The sequence below is a fragment of the Syngnathus leptorhynchus genome, chromosome 4 (assembly GCF_054491065.1).
Source record: "Syngnathus leptorhynchus isolate UIUO chromosome 4, UIUO_Slep, whole genome shotgun sequence".
NCBI lineage: Eukaryota > Metazoa > Chordata > Actinopteri > Syngnathiformes > Syngnathidae > Syngnathus > Syngnathus leptorhynchus.
Genome location: NC_141198.1, coordinates 16,003,835 through 16,021,251, shown reverse-complemented (window position 1 = coordinate 16,021,251; position 17,417 = coordinate 16,003,835). Strand labels below are relative to the sequence as shown.

At 42.4% G+C, this 17,417-nt stretch overlaps 2 protein-coding genes, 1 long non-coding RNA gene and 1 pseudogene across 6 annotated transcripts; 2 read left to right on the top strand and 2 right to left on the bottom strand.

Annotated features, from left to right (window-relative positions):
• Positions 1–97: 97 nt before the first annotated feature.
• Positions 98–3,068, bottom strand: LOC147058472 (alpha-N-acetylneuraminate alpha-2,8-sialyltransferase ST8SIA3-like). Its single transcript, XM_085909076.1, has 4 exons — positions 2,920–3,068; positions 2,255–2,377; positions 1,214–1,771; positions 98–380 (listed from the first exon to the last, which is right to left on the bottom strand). Exons 1-4 carry the CDS (start codon positions 3,066–3,068, stop codon positions 98–100), a joined length of 1,113 nt encoding a protein of 370 aa, XP_085765202.1.
• A 734-nt stretch (positions 3,069–3,802) lies between these two features.
• LOC147058471 (cyclin-G1-like) lies at positions 3,803–6,890 on the bottom strand. 3 transcript variants are annotated; one of them, XM_085909490.1, is made up of 8 exons: positions 6,768–6,890; positions 6,354–6,653; positions 6,145–6,276; positions 5,279–5,532; positions 5,087–5,165; positions 4,922–5,020; positions 4,623–4,825; positions 3,803–4,542 (listed from the first exon to the last, which is right to left on the bottom strand). In XM_085909490.1, exons 1-8 carry the CDS (start codon positions 6,798–6,800, stop codon positions 4,452–4,454), a joined length of 1,191 nt encoding a protein of 396 aa, XP_085765616.1. In that variant the 5' UTR covers positions 6,801–6,890; the 3' UTR covers positions 3,803–4,451. The 3 variants fall into 3 exon arrangements, with proteins under 3 accessions (XP_085765616.1, XP_085765618.1, XP_085765617.1); XM_085909492.1 differs by having other exon boundaries at positions 6,354–6,471; XM_085909491.1 differs by lacking the exon at positions 6,768–6,890 and having other exon boundaries at positions 6,354–6,660.
• Positions 6,885–11,238, top strand: LOC147058470 (uncharacterized; annotated as a pseudogene). The gene is made up of 11 exons (XR_015065800.1): positions 6,885–6,898; positions 7,669–7,779; positions 7,864–7,888; positions 8,010–8,067; positions 8,268–8,488; positions 8,591–8,743; positions 8,813–8,905; positions 9,340–9,451; positions 9,929–10,035; positions 10,869–10,988; positions 11,133–11,238. The product of XR_015065800.1 is annotated as an uncharacterized LOC147058470 (transcript).
• Positions 11,239–13,166: 1,928 nt separating this feature from the next.
• LOC147058469 (uncharacterized) lies at positions 13,167–17,388 on the top strand. The gene is made up of 3 exons (XR_015065824.1): positions 13,167–13,271; positions 15,516–15,649; positions 15,791–17,388. It is a non-coding gene; the product is annotated as an uncharacterized LOC147058469 (long non-coding RNA).
• The last annotated feature ends 29 nt before the right edge of the window (positions 17,389–17,417 follow it).

Here is a 17,417-nt window from a genome sequence, read left to right as displayed (position 1 = left end):
ACAGGAATACTTAACACAACGATACCAAAACCGAGCGAGGCAGACGTGTGGAATGAGAAGTCTGCATGCGGAATCCGGGCTGGGGGGGGGTCCCCATCTACGTGCAATGCGTCAGGCTGAGCTTGGTGACTCCGTCGCGGTGCAGCCGGTAGAGCAGCTTAAATTCGCTGGGTAGCTGGTGGGTCTCCTGCCATTTTGTGGTGAACTTGGTACCCTTCTTGTCGTAGTAGTGGTAGGGCAGGTCCTTGCCCGTGTTGGGATCCCAACCGAAGGGCCAGAAGCCGTACAGGTGGATCTCGTCGCACATGGCCGACGCCAGAGTGTACATGAGAATGCCGGTACTCAGTCGCTTAGGGGAAAGGTTCTTTGTCTTCCAGTATCTGACCAAGAGAAGAGCAACAACAACAAAAACCGCATGAAGCAATATTTTCCTTCACTCATTAATCCCGCCGTAATCACAATACAGGGATAGTGGACTATGTAGTTCTCGTCATTAAACTGAAAAATAATTTTGGTACTGCTTCGGTAAGCCGCTGTTATGTCATTGCTATTTCGTAATTAAAACGTCCTGCATCCACTTCAGCTGGATGAATGGCCAACAAAAAAAAAAATACATTTTAATTATGTCGTATTGATATTGTATGAAATCTTGTCACTTGTAGTGTAAGTTTAATTGATCAAATTCATTCAGACAAAGTACTTTATGGACGTGGCTGTCGTGGCATGCTCCTCTACTTCGACTACTTCCTGCCAAGTGGATTGAGGAGATGAAGCGTCTGCCTGTCACCAACAGTTTTGATTCTTACCAACAGGAATTTTCTCCGGTCCCGCGATATTTTGACCTAAATTAGTAGTATCATCGATGCTAATGTTATGATCAGAATAAGGAATGGTAGTTATGGTAGTAATGTCCCGACATACTTTCCTTTTGGTATCAATTAGTGCTTAAAAAAAAAAATCTTTGGCTTCTATAGTGTTCGAATTTATGCTAATGCTAGCATCTGGGCAGGGCTCTCCGTATTGTTGTGACCGATTGGTTAAGGCGATGGATTAGAAATCCATTGAGGTTTCCCTACGCAGGTTCGAGTTCTGTCATCAATGGGTTCCTTTGATTATTTTTGCATTAGAATTTATGCTAATATTGGGAGATCTGAGAGATGTTGTGGTTAGAAGTTGAAATGTATTGACGTCAATAACAATCTTGCGGTCTTACTTGTTCACATCATGCATGATGTTTCCGGGCCAGGCCAGCTCCACCTTGAGTTGGCCCTTGTGCTCCACAAAGAAGTCCACAAGGGTGCGGGTGACGGTAGCCGACGTATGCAAGAAGAATGCTGGGATCCACAGAATGGCACCTTCCAGTTTCTTCAGGTGCAGGAAGAAGTTGTTACGGTCCTGAATGGTCAGCAGGTTGTTATAGTACCTTTCCAGGATGCTGGGGTTGAAAGTGGTCAGGTTGGTCTTGCGACCCACATCTTTGGCGTACACCTCGGTGGGGGCGAAGTTGCAACGAAAAACAAAGTCGGCGCGGTCGATTTCGGAGCCGCATTGGCTGCCCGTTAGAATGCCGCTGTTGCCCACCACGGCGCAAGTGCCGTAGTGCTTATCCAGGATGGGCGAGGCGTCGGGGAGCAGAGACTTGAAGTTGTTGCTGATGGAGAACACGTACTTGTGGCTGGAGTAGTCGAAATGCATCAGTTGGCCCACACGGACGCTGCTTTTGGTCAGTGAGAAGTTGTGCGGAATGTCGATGAAGTTGAAGATGTCCTTCCTGGCACAAGAGTACAGAATGTATTTTGAAGCAAAGCAAAATTGTTTACATTTTATTTTATTAAGTGGATGTTTTTACAAGGAATAATATAACAGATTTTTTTTTTTTTGGGAAGACCCTAGAACGGATTGAGGATATTTCCATTCATTTCAATGTGGACAGATAATTTGACTAAATAAATCATCTTAAGGCACAGCACTTCATGGAAATACCTCAAAATTTCTCACGTTCTTCTCGTCACATCACAAAATGTTTTTTTTTTTTTGTTTTGTTTTTTTACTCTGCATCTTTTTGGATACTTTTCATAGAGTATGTGATTATCCCACATGAAAACAAATCTATGACTCCAAGGGACATCCCTCCCAGAGAGGTCTAAAGGTGGAATGTCCCCTTGTTTTTCCACAGTCTGAGAATTCTTTCACATCTTTCTCATTTCCTTTGGCTTCACTGAACAAGGCTACCCCACCTGACCCAATATCTTACTTCTGCTGGAAAAAGGCAGTCTTGTTGAATTTCCACTTGGACGGCTTTCCCTGTAGCTCTTCGTTCAGGGCGTTGGTCAGCGGGATAAAGGAAGGGTCCAGGAAATTCATGGCGAACTGCGATCTGATAAGGACGCATAATTGGCGTTATGCTCCTAACAGTTGTCGGTTATGTTGCCATCTTTGAAATTAATCTGTTAGTGGTATATTTTTTGGGAAACATTCAAATGCATCATCGACCTTATTGTTCTTCATATTTGTATTATAGTTCAGAATAAAGTAAAAGCTTGTAATCCAAAGTATTACCACATCATGTGTCATCTAACATTCATCCAACTCGTGATCCATATCATACCACATTGTGTGATATCAACCATTAATCCATCCATAGAGGTATTTCGTTATCTAAAGAAACAACTCGAGCTCCAAAGCAAGCCACATCATATGCCAGCCAATCATCAATCAATCTATCTATGGAAAATAACATTTGGAATCTATTTGAAAGACTAAATAATCAATACGTAGTAGTCACCTGACATGAATCCCACTTGTACCCAGTTTAATTCACAAACTGGTATAAAGTGAGCGACCATCCATCCCCAACCCCTTCACGCAGACCCGGCCTCACCTTTTTCCCCAAACACAGCCCCCACGATCATAACTCACCGGAAGCCCGCGTGAAACATGATCCTGGGCCCTCCGACGGGCGTCCCGAAGAGGCTGTCCTTTCGTAGGGACACGTAGCTGATGAGCGACAGGATAAACACCGCCACGCACAGGATGATCAGACCCAAAGCGCGAGCCACGCGGACCATCTTGGCGAGGGGAGCGGCTTCACTCGGCGGTCGTCGTAGTCGTTCGACCGAGCAAGCGTCCGCATCGCCGGCCTGGCTTCTGCTGCTTATTTTTCTTCTGCTGCCGGTGGCCTGGCCCTCATCCGCGGCGTTTCATCGCTAGGTGCGGGTGATTTTTTTTTTTTTTTTCCCAATGCGTGTTGTGGATGGAGATCGGATGGTTGTCATCCCCCCCCCCCCCCCTGTAGCCTACTGCCTTCCTCCTTCTCCTTCCTCCTCCTGCTGTCTTAATCAAGGAGATGGAGCCAGATTACGTGATGCGCCCATACACACACAAGCAAGCGCAGGAAGAGGCTCGTCCAATAACATAATGGAAGTGTGGAGAGCTTGTGCACATCAATTCAGATTTATGGAGAGCTTTTACCGTCCACAACAGTGAAAAACAAACGGGAAATAAATCCTCCGTTTATTTCATCCGCAAGTGCTAATCATACATTTATAATTATTAAAAATAATAATCATATTTAATGAGATGACACTAGTCATGATTTACGTACTATTTAATGGACATTAGGACCATGTGCGTCTTTATTCACTTATTGGCAGTCTGTGATAAAGATATTTTTGATTGTTCCTGCATTTAAAAAATCGGATATACTTTTTATGTATTACTGTACTGAAGGGGTAACTAATGTGGCCTCTTTCCAGAGGTTCAATCAAATAAGGGTGAAGAAAGATTTGATTTGCTTGCCCCCATAAAACTGTCAATTGTATTTTCTCGGAGTGTGGCGCACGAGCTCCCACTAGTGGCAGGTCTAAAAAAATACAGTCACAAATACAGTGAAACAATAATACATTGCCTTCAGATTATTATTTTTTTTATCCAGCTCAGGTATATTTAGCATGTAAGTACATTTACATTTGCGTTTTATATTTTAGAACTCTTTTTGAACCTTTCGTTAGGCAGAATTTTTATTCAGCATTTACATGAAGCACATATTTAATAATTTATCCGTTTTTCATTTTTCTCTATATAAGTGCAGTGTTACTGTTCAAGCCACATAATTATACAGTGACTGACAATAAAGCTAAATACATATACTCATTCTTTTTGTGATACATTCAAATAAAACTTTTCACCATTATTTTAGGTCTTCTGTTTTTTTCAGTAAAATTATCTTAGTAAGCAAAGTGAAAAATAATATTCATAACACGGCAGCATATTCAATCTGGTATTTTCACATTAATATACAAAATGCACATATTGCTTGCATAGCACATGTTAGCTAACAATAGCAAGGATCTGTAAAAAAAATACTGCATTTTTTTTTTTTTTTAAGATGAGAGAAGTATCCTAAGCAAGTGAACGCTTGGGTTGAAAAAAAAAAAACAAGTGCTTCCAGGTCACGAATAGTAGGCGGGGAAGAAGGACCCTTCACCGACGCTGCCCAGGGAGCCGCACGGACTGTCTTCGCTGCTACTCGTTTCGTCCTCACTATGACAAGAAGAGTTTTTTCAATTTACAATACTACACAGCAATGGCGTACTACTCAACAGATTATTCGTCATGTTGACCTTATTCTGTGGTCCCGGGCATCCTCGGGTATGGTGGGCAGGCGGGAGGCGGCGCGTTGGGGAGCGTGCAGACTCTGCGCCGTTCTTTTAGACAACACCCACACCAGCTTCCTGCCGTCGGGCTTGTGGCAGCGAGCTGAGCGGTACTCTGTCATGCGTGCGGCCACCAGGTTCCGCCACAGGCGCAGATCGCCGTTGCCCACCTTACAATGTATTTAAAACAATTGCCGCTTTCGATACATCCCCAAAATATCCAGACAAAAAAAAAGATGAAGTCATAACGTTTGACTGTGGCGTACCTTAGTGAGTCTTTGCAACTCCTTCAGCATTTTGGACACGGCGCCGCACCGCAGGTTCCCAAACTCGTGGGCCACGAGGGCGAGGGCCAGCGTAGACGACTGTGGACGAGAAACTTGGGTCAGCGCCGCTCTGGTAAAAGCCAAACGGAGAGTGAAAAGCCTTACTTTCGCTTTGGAGAATACAAGTCGGCACAGGCAGGCTTTCAGATGAGCTTCCAGCTTCATGACGCTCGGAAACTCTGTCCTTGAGAATAAAAAAGGGAATTGAAAGTGAGATAAGGCAGAGAAGGTCCACAACTAAACTGCGTTCCTAATTTCGATGGTTATTTTTCGATGTTGAGGTTCATCGTGCTTTACCCCTCATCGCAACACACGGCACTCAGAGCCGAGTAGTAGAGTTGCAGAAAGGTGAGGGCCGTCACCGCGGGGGTCTCGGGGCCGAGTTTTTGGACCACGACGGTCTCCATGTGGCACAGTTCTGACGCGGTGAACTTGCTGTGGCTGATGCGGATGAGCTCCCGGCCGGGCGCCACGTCTTTGGCCTCCTCCGTCGCACAGGCCGCCAAGTGGAGGCAGCACACGGACACGCACGGCACGTGTTTGGGTGGAGTCTGTCACAATCCCCAACGAGCTGATAAATCAGTTTCGTGATCACATGCTAAAAGCGATATGGTATTTCAGGAATTAGGTCACGGTGGTGCCTTGAGATATGGCACAAAATAACGTTCCAATTTACGACGAACGGCATGATGAATCCAAAAATATATTATGACTCAAAACACCTCTTTTAACCAAGCTGGTTGAGTTTGTTTACAAGCCAGTCTGTTAGCACTCGGAATTTCTCGCACCAGCTTCTCTGGTCCAGATAACTCAAACTTTCTTGCATGTTTGCGTGAACTTTCTTGGGGCTTTCATGTAACCTAGTTCATGAAAGAGTCAGTAGGACTACTGCTGCTGTTGTTGTTGGGAGACTAAGCTGTTCCTAATATTTGGACCCTCAACTCACATCAAGATATCAAAGATATCAAAGTCAATATAATTGGATAAATATATCATGACATTATTATGTTACCAATATGTCAGATTTATAACAAATTGCACATTAGTTGCATGAAATTGAAAAAGGGTTAAGAACATGGCTTCAATATAATCATGGAAGTTTTCCAGGTTTGATCCAGGGATGAAATATTTCTGTTGTGTTCCATTGTTGTTGGTTATCTTACCTTGGTGAGTGACAGAAATCGATCGAACAGATTGACGGCTCGAACAAATGTTTGCGTGCTGTAGCCGAAGAAGCTGGTCAAACCCCAAAGCTCCTCCACTTTGGCGTCCCTGGACTTGGCCGACACGGGGCTCTGAATATTGGAGGTTATATTTATATTTCTAAGGAGGCCAAACATCACAACGAGCTAAAAGTGGGTCAGTTGCTTACCTCAGAGGACTCCATCATCTTCAAACCAGACTTGTTGGGAAGGAAATTGCCCTCCTGTGCACAGCAAGACTTCAGCTCCTTCTCGAAGGCCTTGTCCAGTCCTCCATGGTCCCTCATCCTGGAAAAGAACATCCTTTTCGAGCACCGGGATTCATGCAAAAACACACAAGCGTGTGTACGTGTACGTGTGTATGGGGGTTGGAGCAACTTTTTTTTTTTGTTTACGAGCAGGCCACACCTGCTGGGTGTCACGTAGCGCTGGAAGATCAACTCCCCCCAAAACATCATCAAAATACATTGCTTACAATGTGTCACGTGTGTTCCGGAAGGGGAAAAAAAAAACATTTAAACGTTATCTTTATTATAAGCAAACTTTGAAAGGTTGTCAAAGTACAAAGAGGTTTAATTATTTACCTTAGATAAGGATGTGCCTCCGGGTGTAAACATTCACAAATACACGTGCATTGTTAAAAAGTTAAGTGCGGTCATAAAAAAAAAAAAACATTCTCGACGTTACTCGTGACAAGATAAACAACCGCTGATAGGTAGGGAAACTACAATACCCATCATGCACTATACTGACAGAAAAGAAACGGTCAAGACCGTTCATGGTTACTACAAATGTTTATGTAATTTATTTTTTGACGTGACGAAAAATATTATCAGCTGATGAGGTTGTTTTTTTTCTTTCATAAATTGTCTCTGAACGTAGTCATGAATTGTCTATAAATGAACTTAGTAATAACCCAAATTTGGCTCGTCTGAGACTGTCATGCAATATTTAGACATATCTGATGTGTCATCAGAGAAGAAACTTCGGTCGCAAAAAAAAAAAAAAAAAAAAAAAAAAAAGCATTCACGTTGGTCCAGTTTCTGGACACATGATGGCGATATAGTTTGTGAATGCTATGAGACGAGTCAATACCAAACCTAAAAAGAAGATTATTTAAAAAGTCCCCGCTCCGACTTTTACTTAACCTTTTATTGATGGCATTATCTTTCAGTTAAAAGTTACACAGAGAAAACATATTACATTTCTCTAACTGTATTTAGGAACGTTGTCAAAGGTCGTAACTACGAAGACGCCATTAATGTAGTTCCCATGCTAACATCAACGTTGGCACCAGATGTTGTCTTGTCTTCCAGTTTTATATTCGGCACGTACATGGAGTTATCTGTTTATTTTATTCGTTCATTCATTTATTTATTTTAATGTATGTATGTAAAAAATCTGGCATTTGAAGAGGGGTGTTTAGACTTTTTGTATCCACGGGGGACCAAACGTATATTAAAAATGACTTCCGTGTCTGGTTAGAATGGAAGAGCTTATTACAAGTGTTGGCCAGAAGGTGGAGAAGCTGAACCACAAAATGAGCTCATCCAAAGACAGCGGCCATCGTATCAACACTAAGCTGGAACCTCTAAGGTAGATAAATGTGAAGGTTTATTCACCTTACCTAAATGTAATTTAGGTACATTTCAACATTTTAAAGTGAAAATGTATTTTTAGGATATCGTTGCAGCAGCAGCAGCTGGTCAGTGAACTGCCGTCAACCCAGTCAGACGAAGAAAAAGATCAGCTGTTGTCATGAAGATGATTCCATGAGGTGAGCTCCACTGTGCTTGACCGGTGACCTCGTCCTGTGTTGGTTCCAGGAGGTGGTGCAGACCCCGGGAGGAGAGCAGGAAACCCAGAGACTGAGAAACCAAACAGGTGACCTGAAAATGTCAAACACTAACATGAATTTATTCATCTATCCATTTTGGTCTACAGCCAGTCACAGGGGCACATAAATCCCCCAATTATTTGTTCATATTAAATTTGCATTTAATTTGATTTGAATTATTATTATTTTTTAATCAATCGTTTTTAATCAATCGTTGGGTCTCTGAATTTTGCCGGCGCCTTTTCAGAGGAGCTCACAAAGCTGCAGCTTCTCCGCAGCTGCGCCTACCACGAGCGACGTGACGTCGTGCAGAGACTCCGGGGCCGGCTGAAGATCACCCAAACGGAGCTGGAACGGGTCAGGGGTGCCATGAGGACTCTCGAAGGGGGGGGGGGGGGGGGGGGGCGGACAAACGCTCTTCAGGTCCGAGTCCAACATCTGGTGGAGACTCTGGAAAAAGTGAATCAGGTGAATGACGGCCACCCAAAACCAAATGACAGAAAAGTAAGCTGACGTTTCATTCGACAACTGTAGAAAGAAAGCCGATCATCTTGTCCTCGTTTCTAATAGTCCTATCAAAACGCGGAAAATCAGCGGCAGACACGGGAGCTGGCCTTGGTCAGGAAAGAGAAGAGGCGACTGGCCCGCGAACTAGACGCCGTGCACTTCGAGGACAAACATCTGCGAGAGAGGATCAGCTAGCTGGAGGCCATCCTTCACAAGGTTCACGCTCCACCGTGTGCACGCTGGGCTTCACGCCGATTCTTTCCCTGACCTTTGCTTTGCTTACAGATGATCGAGAGCTTCGCCAACTGTCAGGAGTTCATCCAACTGAAGGTGCAAGAGTTCTTTCGCCTTAAACTCCAACACGTACTGGACTTGAAGGTAGACATCCAATTTGTGTACTCTGGTCATCACATTGTGCCTAACCAGCTCAAAAGCACCTTCTTAAGTGTAACTCAACCGTTGACATATATCACCAATCAACTTTTTTAACTTAGGTGGACATCTATTATCTTCTGAATCTCAAAGTAAATGCGCTGCCTCATCGTAGTGCAAAAATGTCCCGTTTGAGTCTGACATTTACAAATATCATATCAACGACATCATAGAGCCAATCTCCAGGCAAAGCGCAGGTTCCCAGGGAGAACAACCCCGCTTTACTTTGATACACTGAGATGCTTTCTGCTTATACATCACATAATCGTGAGGCCTCGCCCTCTGTAAAATAAACACTGTACCGTATATAAATAAACCCCTTCCCATCTCTCTCCACTGGACATCGCGCCGAACGCCGTGTGCATTTTCTTCTTCTGTAGGAATACCAAGGTGAAAATGTAACTCCACCTGGACTGGACTCCCTGATCCCATCAGGCTGCACTCGCTGATCCTCGTCCCTCCACGCGGGACGCCCGCAACGCCCGCATTACAGTAAGGCTCGGCATCGTTGGTGTCTGCTCTCGGGGCGGTGCACGGCTCAGCACATTTGCTCGGCGTTATAAATAATGGACAGTCATTTAAAATCACATTCCCTCATCTGCAGACAGGGTTATGAAGCTAGCGGCGATCTGGCGCTACACATTTAAACGACTCGTATTTGAACAAAAGAAAAATGCAATAGACCAATCATAGGCATATATCCTTTATCCTCTGCCAAAAAAACAACAGGATTGTAGTTTAGCAGTCACAGTGTTCTGTTCCAACTATTTTAGGTAAAACAAGCTTCAAAAAGTTTTTTTTAATTGGGGCTGGAACGGATTAATGTCATTTCCATTCATTTCAATTGGCAAAGATGACTTCAGACAATAGCATAACTGGTACATTTACCATTGTAGTATGTATCTATTGTCTTATATAATCTATTGTATGTGAAGTAACCTGAGCAATATGACATCTCTCTCCAAGCAGGAGAACCACGCCCGGGACCGGCTCCCACAGAACCTTGAAGGACCACACGCCGACAACGCCGCCCTCAGGAGGAGGTTCGCACCGGCGAGAACGCACAGAGCGCCATTGTACGTGCCCCTCCCTCCATATGCTAGGAGGATTAGCTTTGTTCCCAGGCTCGCCGGGGTAAAAAACAAAAAAAGAAAAGTAGAAGAAAGAGGAAGTCTTTGTATGAAAGTGGGTGGAGGGGAATGTCAGTGTGCAACTTTGACTGCTTCGCAAAAAATGTCAAAGTCAAACATGATGCACAACCTCAAAATTTGTTCCAATAGTTGAACCTTTACGAGAGTATAAATTCAAAGTAGGGATGGGCAAAGTTAGGCTTGTTTTCTCACACATTAATCTGGCCCACCTCGTACTTTGATTATTAACAATCCTGAAGTATTTCATTTGTGGCATACAGTTTGACTTTTTTTTTTAAATTATTTTTAAATAAAAAAATAATAATTAGGCCTTTTTTTAATAAAGTTAATTTCTCATAAGATAATTGATTTATTATCAAAATACATGGTAGGATAAACAAAGACTGTTTGTTTAATTTATTTTCTAAAATTATCACAATCAACTAATTGAATAAACTACATATATATATAGTTTATTCAATGATATATATATATATATATATATATATATATATATAGTTCTAAATTCATTTTGTTTTACTTGTTAAACCGTCGTGAGACAGGTTAGTTTTACCCTACTGATGTCGTCGGAATTACTAGTTTGAGATAAAGGAACCAGTGAAGTGATATATATATTATTATTATTAAATTTATATATATTACTATTATTCTATTTAGGGGGGCAATTTTTTAGATAGCTGATCCCGATATTTGGCAAAATCCAATTCAGAAAAATAAAATTCAGGTTTTGTACAATAAAGTTCTATTTTCCCCAACAGCGGCGAGCAGTCCAAAGCAGCCCGTCGGCGAACGACTCTTGAGCTTTTGCTTATGCCGCATGCCAACCAAGCTAACGTCATTGTATTTTTCTCCTCTCACTACGACAGAGACAACAGAAAGTGAGCAACCGCCGTGTTTTTCTAACCTCGCGCTGCCTTCTTAATAGCAAATCTCCCCCCAGAAAGTACAGTACAACAAATCATTGCTATTTTACACTCAACCATCAACACTTTTTACAAGGCACAACTTCTGGGCACTTGCAGGTCACAATCGGTCATGCTCGACGACCGCGACGCGACACACTTTCTACCCGTGGCGGCGGGCATCATGGGGTTGCAAGTCACCCGTGTACGCGCTTCTCACCTTTGACCCAGGACACAGCTGACAGACACTTCAGTAAGTGGGCATAGCCTAATAAATGTGTGCAAAATTTAGCTTTTTTTGTATTATGTTTTACAGAAAAGCCCAAGCAAGTCGATAATCACGTTTCATTGAATAGAAACTTTTTCTTTTTTCTTTTTTATCATTCCAATTTGTCAGGATTGTAAACATCGTTAACTAGGGGTGCAAAAATGAATCGATTATTGGATAACTAGTCTTATTTCTGACTCAAGGTCACACTAGTCCTTCCAAAGACTTCCATTTCGTCTTTTGACGGAGTTGGAATTTGCGAGTACACGACAACACCATTACGATCCCTAAGTACGTCACTCGTCCTTCTAACATCGTCGTGTATTTTGATGCTGATAATGAATTGATTCCTTATCAAAACCCAAGCAGTTAACATGTCAATTATAAAGCCCCCCCCAACACACACACACACACACACTATTCACAAGGCCGTCTCTCACTCGGCACATCGGGTGCCCACAACTAATGATAAGATACAAAAGCAAAAGGAAAGAGCAAATGTTTGAAGAGTGGGAGGGAGCCTTATCGACTTCTAGTTTGTGTGCCTGCGCGTTAATGTGTGTGCCGTACCGACAGTTGAAGAAAACGCTGGAGGGAATTACAAGAACGAGTTTGTCAAAAGGGTCACTGGAGGCTGTAGCATGTCTGAACAGGAAGTGCATCGCCGTTTCATCCTCACGCAGGAAGTTGCCGGCTTGTGGTTGTTTTGTCTGCTCTATAGACTGCTTTTATCTCCCATGTTTGTCCAGTTGGGATGCTTCTAGATTCATCGTAATTAAAACAAATATTCAAGTGCGTATTTGTATTTGAAAATGAAAACAGCTGAAGCAAATTTTGGGCTTATATTTTTGTGAATTTTTCCTGGCATCTATCCTAATAAACATTTTATTATTAAATTAATGGAGGTGTTTTAAAACAATGTATTAATTGAGCAAAATACAACAGAATTTTACGTAAAGTGAATTCCCAATTATTCACAGTTCTTCATTCGCCAATCCGTCTACAATATTTGCAAAAACACACATTTGCGTAAAAACACACTTACAGTAGGTGACGTTACCATGGCTACCAAACATTGTAAGCCACTATGGGGGTTGCTAGATTCGGCAACTAAGTTCAAATGCCTTAGGTGAATTGATTTACTATTTTAAAATATACATACAAAGAAGGTACACCCCCCCCCCGAATAATTGATTGGCCTTTGCCAAACATTCTTCTCTACCGCTCTAATATTTACCAGCTTGGGTAACTATTAGGCACTGGTCTCCTCCAGAGATCGCTAAAGATTGTCAGGGAATTTATAAAACACTCGAGTGTCACTACTACACGTGTTTGTTTTACCTTTGTGATCACACAGTGTCCCATTTGAGGACTATTAATTAGCGATAATGTGATGGCGGGGCGGGGTCCCTGGAGCTTGGAGAACACCACGGGGACACCGAGGTTTCACTTTGATTGCTGATTACCCCTGATGATAGAAACAAATTCACTTTGACACAGTTTGACGACAGTTGAACATTATTCAGTGGGTCAGCGTGTTCAGCATCACTATTTGCCTCAAAGGACCACAAAAAAAAAAAAGTATGTTGAACTTTTCATCTAGTTGAAGTTTGCTGTAAGATTGATGCATAAAACAAAGGACAATAAAACTGTACATTTAAATACCAAAAGTAGGAGGTGTCAAAATTAGTCAATGAATGGACAAGTCAACGTTTGCATGATTAATTAATGGAATAATTGATGCTAAAAATATTCGATAGTGACAGACAGCCCACAGTGAAGGTGTGCGGGTGTAAAACGGTCGTAGCCTTTTTACCGATAGCCTTGAGATTTATGTTGACCGTGAAAACTATGAAGGCTTTGTTTATTATCTCGCAGACGCAGGACTCGTGCTGTCACAGGACCGCTCTGACAACAACGTCAGCATGATGCAGCGACAGCAGCAACCCCTTGAATGGATCCGCTTATTCATTTCAAGAGCAGCTCCACCGGTAGGAATTCGGCTCTACGTGCGTTAAATGCAATTCGTATCATTGTCCCAGCTTGCAGCCACGCGGGCCGCTAGTTCGCTGGTAAAAGGCGACGACCGAGTGTCAGGCCCATGTGTTGAAGAAGTCCCTGATGCCAAAAAGGTCACAGAAGGACTCCATATGTGGGTCTTTGTTGTAGACGAAATGAGCACAAAAAGGCAGCAGTGATAATCAGCGGAATAAAATCCAGATAACGGATTCATTGACCGATTTATTGATATCGGCAAAAATGGCTCAACCAATCGGGGAGTTATATTTGAATCGAATGATTTTTTTTGTCTTATGTTGTAATGTGTAGAGCTAATATTGTACATTATCCAGATGTGCACAAAGGCTGCAGGAATTCTACAATATTATATGTGGCAACTGTACAGAGAAATTAAGGAATGTCCGAAACAAAAAGTGTCAAAACAAATCCCGGCGCCACACCAAAGGACCCAACATGTTCTTCAGCGGTCCCGTGCCACATCCCTTGACAAAGTTTCTTGGAAAAGCGCTGAGGTCATTGTGGTGTGATCCCGCTGACAAACAAACCTCCTCCTCGGGGGAGCTAACGTGTTTGGAAAATGATGTTTACATGAGAGCACTTGTGGTGTTTTGTTGAAGATCAGTGGTCAGATAAGCGTTTTATTTTTACCCTCACACTCCTCAGCGTTGCGCTTTCTCACTTGATTGCAAAGTGAGAAAAGAGCCAGGAAACGTTGGCTTGGGGGTTGGGGGGGGGGGGGGCGGGGGTTCTTTTTAACGCGCCGTACAGTAGCTCCGGTTCCTCTCCGGGAGGATTTCCTTCTCGCGTGTCCCGGACTGTGTATAAATATTGAAAGAGAATACTTTGTGAGACGAGGGAGGCATTGTTCGCAAACAAGGCTCTAAATGGCTGCGCTCGGATGGTGTGACTGGGCTAAGCTCGGCCCCCTCCCCCCCCCCCCTTTTGACTGATCGCTCAAATATTACTGTAAGGAAATCAAGCGCTTAACTTGGCCTTAGAAAAGTTTGATAAGTTGAGCAATGCAAGCTGTTTGGAAAATGTATGTTTTATCTAAAAAAATGACTTTTTGCATGTTTGCAATGATACGTCACAATCAAATCAGATAATAAACAAAAATTTCATTTCATGTTGATTTTTTTTTTTTTAAACTAAAATTTCCGATCCACACTTGATCCTGCCTATAAAGTTTATTTATCACACGCAATCTGGTTGAAATAAATGAAGAAAAGACAAAAGCCACAGGAGAACCTTAATTTCCCTCTAGAGACTTTCGGCTTCTTATTGACAGGAGGAGCACAATGAGGGGAAACGGGTCCCATACACAGGAAATGTTTTTGTTATGGTCACTTAAAAAAATAAATAAATCACAAGCTCTGGCAACCGGCTGGCTTTCCCTTCAAAAGGGGATTGACGGCCATTTGTAATAGCTCTTCTTAAGGATGTCGACTGGAAAAGAAAACAATGCACCACTAAGGATGTGCAAAAAAAAAACCTCCTGTCGTGCTGGGTAGGTGTGACAGGTTTCCCTTTTTAAGATCACATGACCAACATCCTGCAAGGTAAAGACAATTTCATTCATTTAGTTGCATATATGTACATGAAACAAATTGATTACTCTCGGAATGCAGCCAGTCCTTGTTAGCAATAAGGTCCCCACATATATAGGACATACCAAGATTTCTTATGATGGAATCCATCTTCTCTTGACACAAAAATGAACCCCCCCCCCCCCCCAAAAAAAAATATATAAGCTCACTCACGGTCCTTTGACACCTGCTAACTTGAGCTCAGGGAAAGTCTTTTATGGTTTCTAATGAAGCGGTGCAAAATTTGTGGGTGCTTGGCTTTGTGATGGTGCACAATGCTCTGCTGTTGTGTAACTCCGTGCAAAACCTGCGGTCACGCTCAGGTCACTGCGGGCAGTTTAAAAAAAGAAGAAGAAAAAAAAAAAAAAAAACAACCTCAGAGTTCTATCTTTATTTTCTCTGCCATTGTGACGCGGCGCTTTTTTAACATCTTGAATGAACACGTTAAAACAATGACCTGCTGGGTCCGCTTATAAAATCTGTCGGGGGGGAAGGGTTGAATGGTGGGAAATGAACCACACCTCCAAAGAACCAAACAATCCTATGGCGGGCCCATCACTTGAATGGCCTTTGAGTAAATAAACACTTGACCTTGAAACTCAGATGTACACATTCCTTTTTATCACAAAGATGTTTGCCAAACGAGGAGGAATTCCCCGGTGGTCCACGAGCCATAGCTTGGGAATCTGCAAAATTGAGGAAAAACAAAAACAAACTGAATGGAGATGAGCGCTCCGATACCAACACACTGATACTGATACCAGGTAAGTGGAGTATGTGTCATATAAGATCCTTTAAAAGTCTTAAATTTCATTTCCCTTAATAAATTCTTCAATTCCACCAAGTATCGCCACATTCCAGTACTTGGAGCTTGAAGTTCTTTCTCTGCCGCCTTTCTCTCCCAGGAAACCAGGAATTAAGGCTGGTAGATAAATCCAGCTGTACTGTACCTTTAATGACCAACTGGCACGCATCTTTCACCTTCAGTGAAAAGGCCCTGACAAGCCGGCTTGTATATCAACTCCCCCTCACGCCATCTTTGCCTGACACGGCCTTTTGCAAAGCACCGTGACTTAATGTGCGGTACCAGGCTCTGCTATGGTGCAGCCTCACTGTGGGATTTTAATGGCGGATAATGTAAAGGAGGTGGGAGCTGTGCATATATTGCAGACATGATAGATTGTTAGTAGATTACACCTTGTACACGTTGCCATCCTCCATGCGGCACCATTTACAAACAGAAAACATACACAGATGGTGATAAGAATGATGTGAATGTGGATTATAGTCTTTACATTACAATTAAAACTCAAAAAAGATATAAAAAATATATACACGTATATCCCCCAAAAAAGTAGAATACATTGGTCTCTGTAAAGAAATCTAAAATGGCTGTCATACAGGTAATTCTTGAGTTCTTATCATGTTTTATTGTTGCGAAATGTATGTGTATTCACGAGCGCACCCAGGCTTCAACTTTTATTTGCCTCCATTCAAACACACCTGTTATTTATCCTCGATGTGTTATTTGTACTCACACGAAATTGTAATTTGAAGGCTGATGCGACCTCGTGCTGACATGACTCACTGCATGCGGCCTGCTTTGTTTTATTTCATTATAGAAAAAAGTGCTTTTCATTCATACACACAAACTATCCAAGAGATTTGGCAAAAAAATTCAAAGAGATAAAACATCGGAGAGAAAAATAAAAGACGCCAATTTTTTTTTTTTTTTTAAGTCAGCTCGAGCTGAGAGAACAGAAGTGAGAACTAAAACCGGATCAAAATGTCACTGGCACTCTAGCTAGCAGCTAGTTAGCTTTCAGCTAGCATGAGACGCTAATATCTAAAGTTAGTTGTCCACAAAAAGCCTCAGCTAAAAGTCCTATTTGACCAACAGAAATGGAAATTTCAAATAAAATCAACCTGTGGCTATCGAGCTACTTTTAGGCGTTCAAAGTCGGAGGTATCATTGCCAACAAGTAGACACCATTTGGCTGATTCAGTTGATATTTTCTTTCTTCCTCATGAATGGACATTTTGTGGTGAGGTCAAAATTCACCGCAAAAACCGAAGGGGTGGAGCAGTCGGGGACAAGGACTGGGATTCATAAGCATTTTTTCCCCAAAAAAATTATTTACCCGCTGTGGGATAAAGTCTCTTTGTTGCACAGCGTGTGAATTACGTCGGGCATACCGTGAAATAACACTGACGCAGTTCATCATATGAACGTACGCATCATTTGGACAAAATGAAGAAAAAAAACTGCCCCTTTTTTTTTCACTAACAACAACAAAAATCCTACTTTAGAATCTTATTGAAAATGGAAAGAACCAACGAATCCGCGATTGTTCAAAATGCTGCGCTGCTGTAAAAGAAAAGGCGTCAGTGTCGCTCTGCCGAGCAAACACAAAAAAAAAAAAAAAAAAACAGCGCTTGAACCGTTTTACCCTTTTCTTCCAGACAAATTACTCCAACTGTTATTTTTTCCCCCCACCCGATTGCATTGCTCTTGTTTGAACAGATGCCGGA

Coding starts and splice junctions, on each gene's coding strand:
- LOC147058472 (XM_085909076.1), bottom strand. CDS start 3,068: ATGGTCCGCGTGGCTCGCGCTTTGGGTCTGATCATCCTGTGCGTGGCG. Junction 1,772..2,254: donor ACTGCCTTTTTCCAGCAGAA/GTAAGATATTGG, acceptor CTCTTGTGCCAG/GAAGGACATCTTCAACTTCA. Junction 381..1,213: donor ATCATGCATGATGTGAACAA/GTAAGACCGCAA, acceptor TCTCTTGGTCAG/ATACTGGAAGACAAAGAACC.
- LOC147058471 (XM_085909490.1), bottom strand. CDS start 6,800: ATGTTTACACCCGGAGGCACATCCTTATCTAAG. Junction 6,654..6,767: donor GAGGCACATCCTTATCTAAG/GTAAATAATTAA, acceptor ACACATTGTAAG/CAATGTATTTTGATGATGTT. Junction 5,533..6,144: donor GATTTCTGTCACTCACCAAG/GTAAGATAACCA, acceptor GGATTGTGACAG/ACTCCACCCAAACACGTGCC.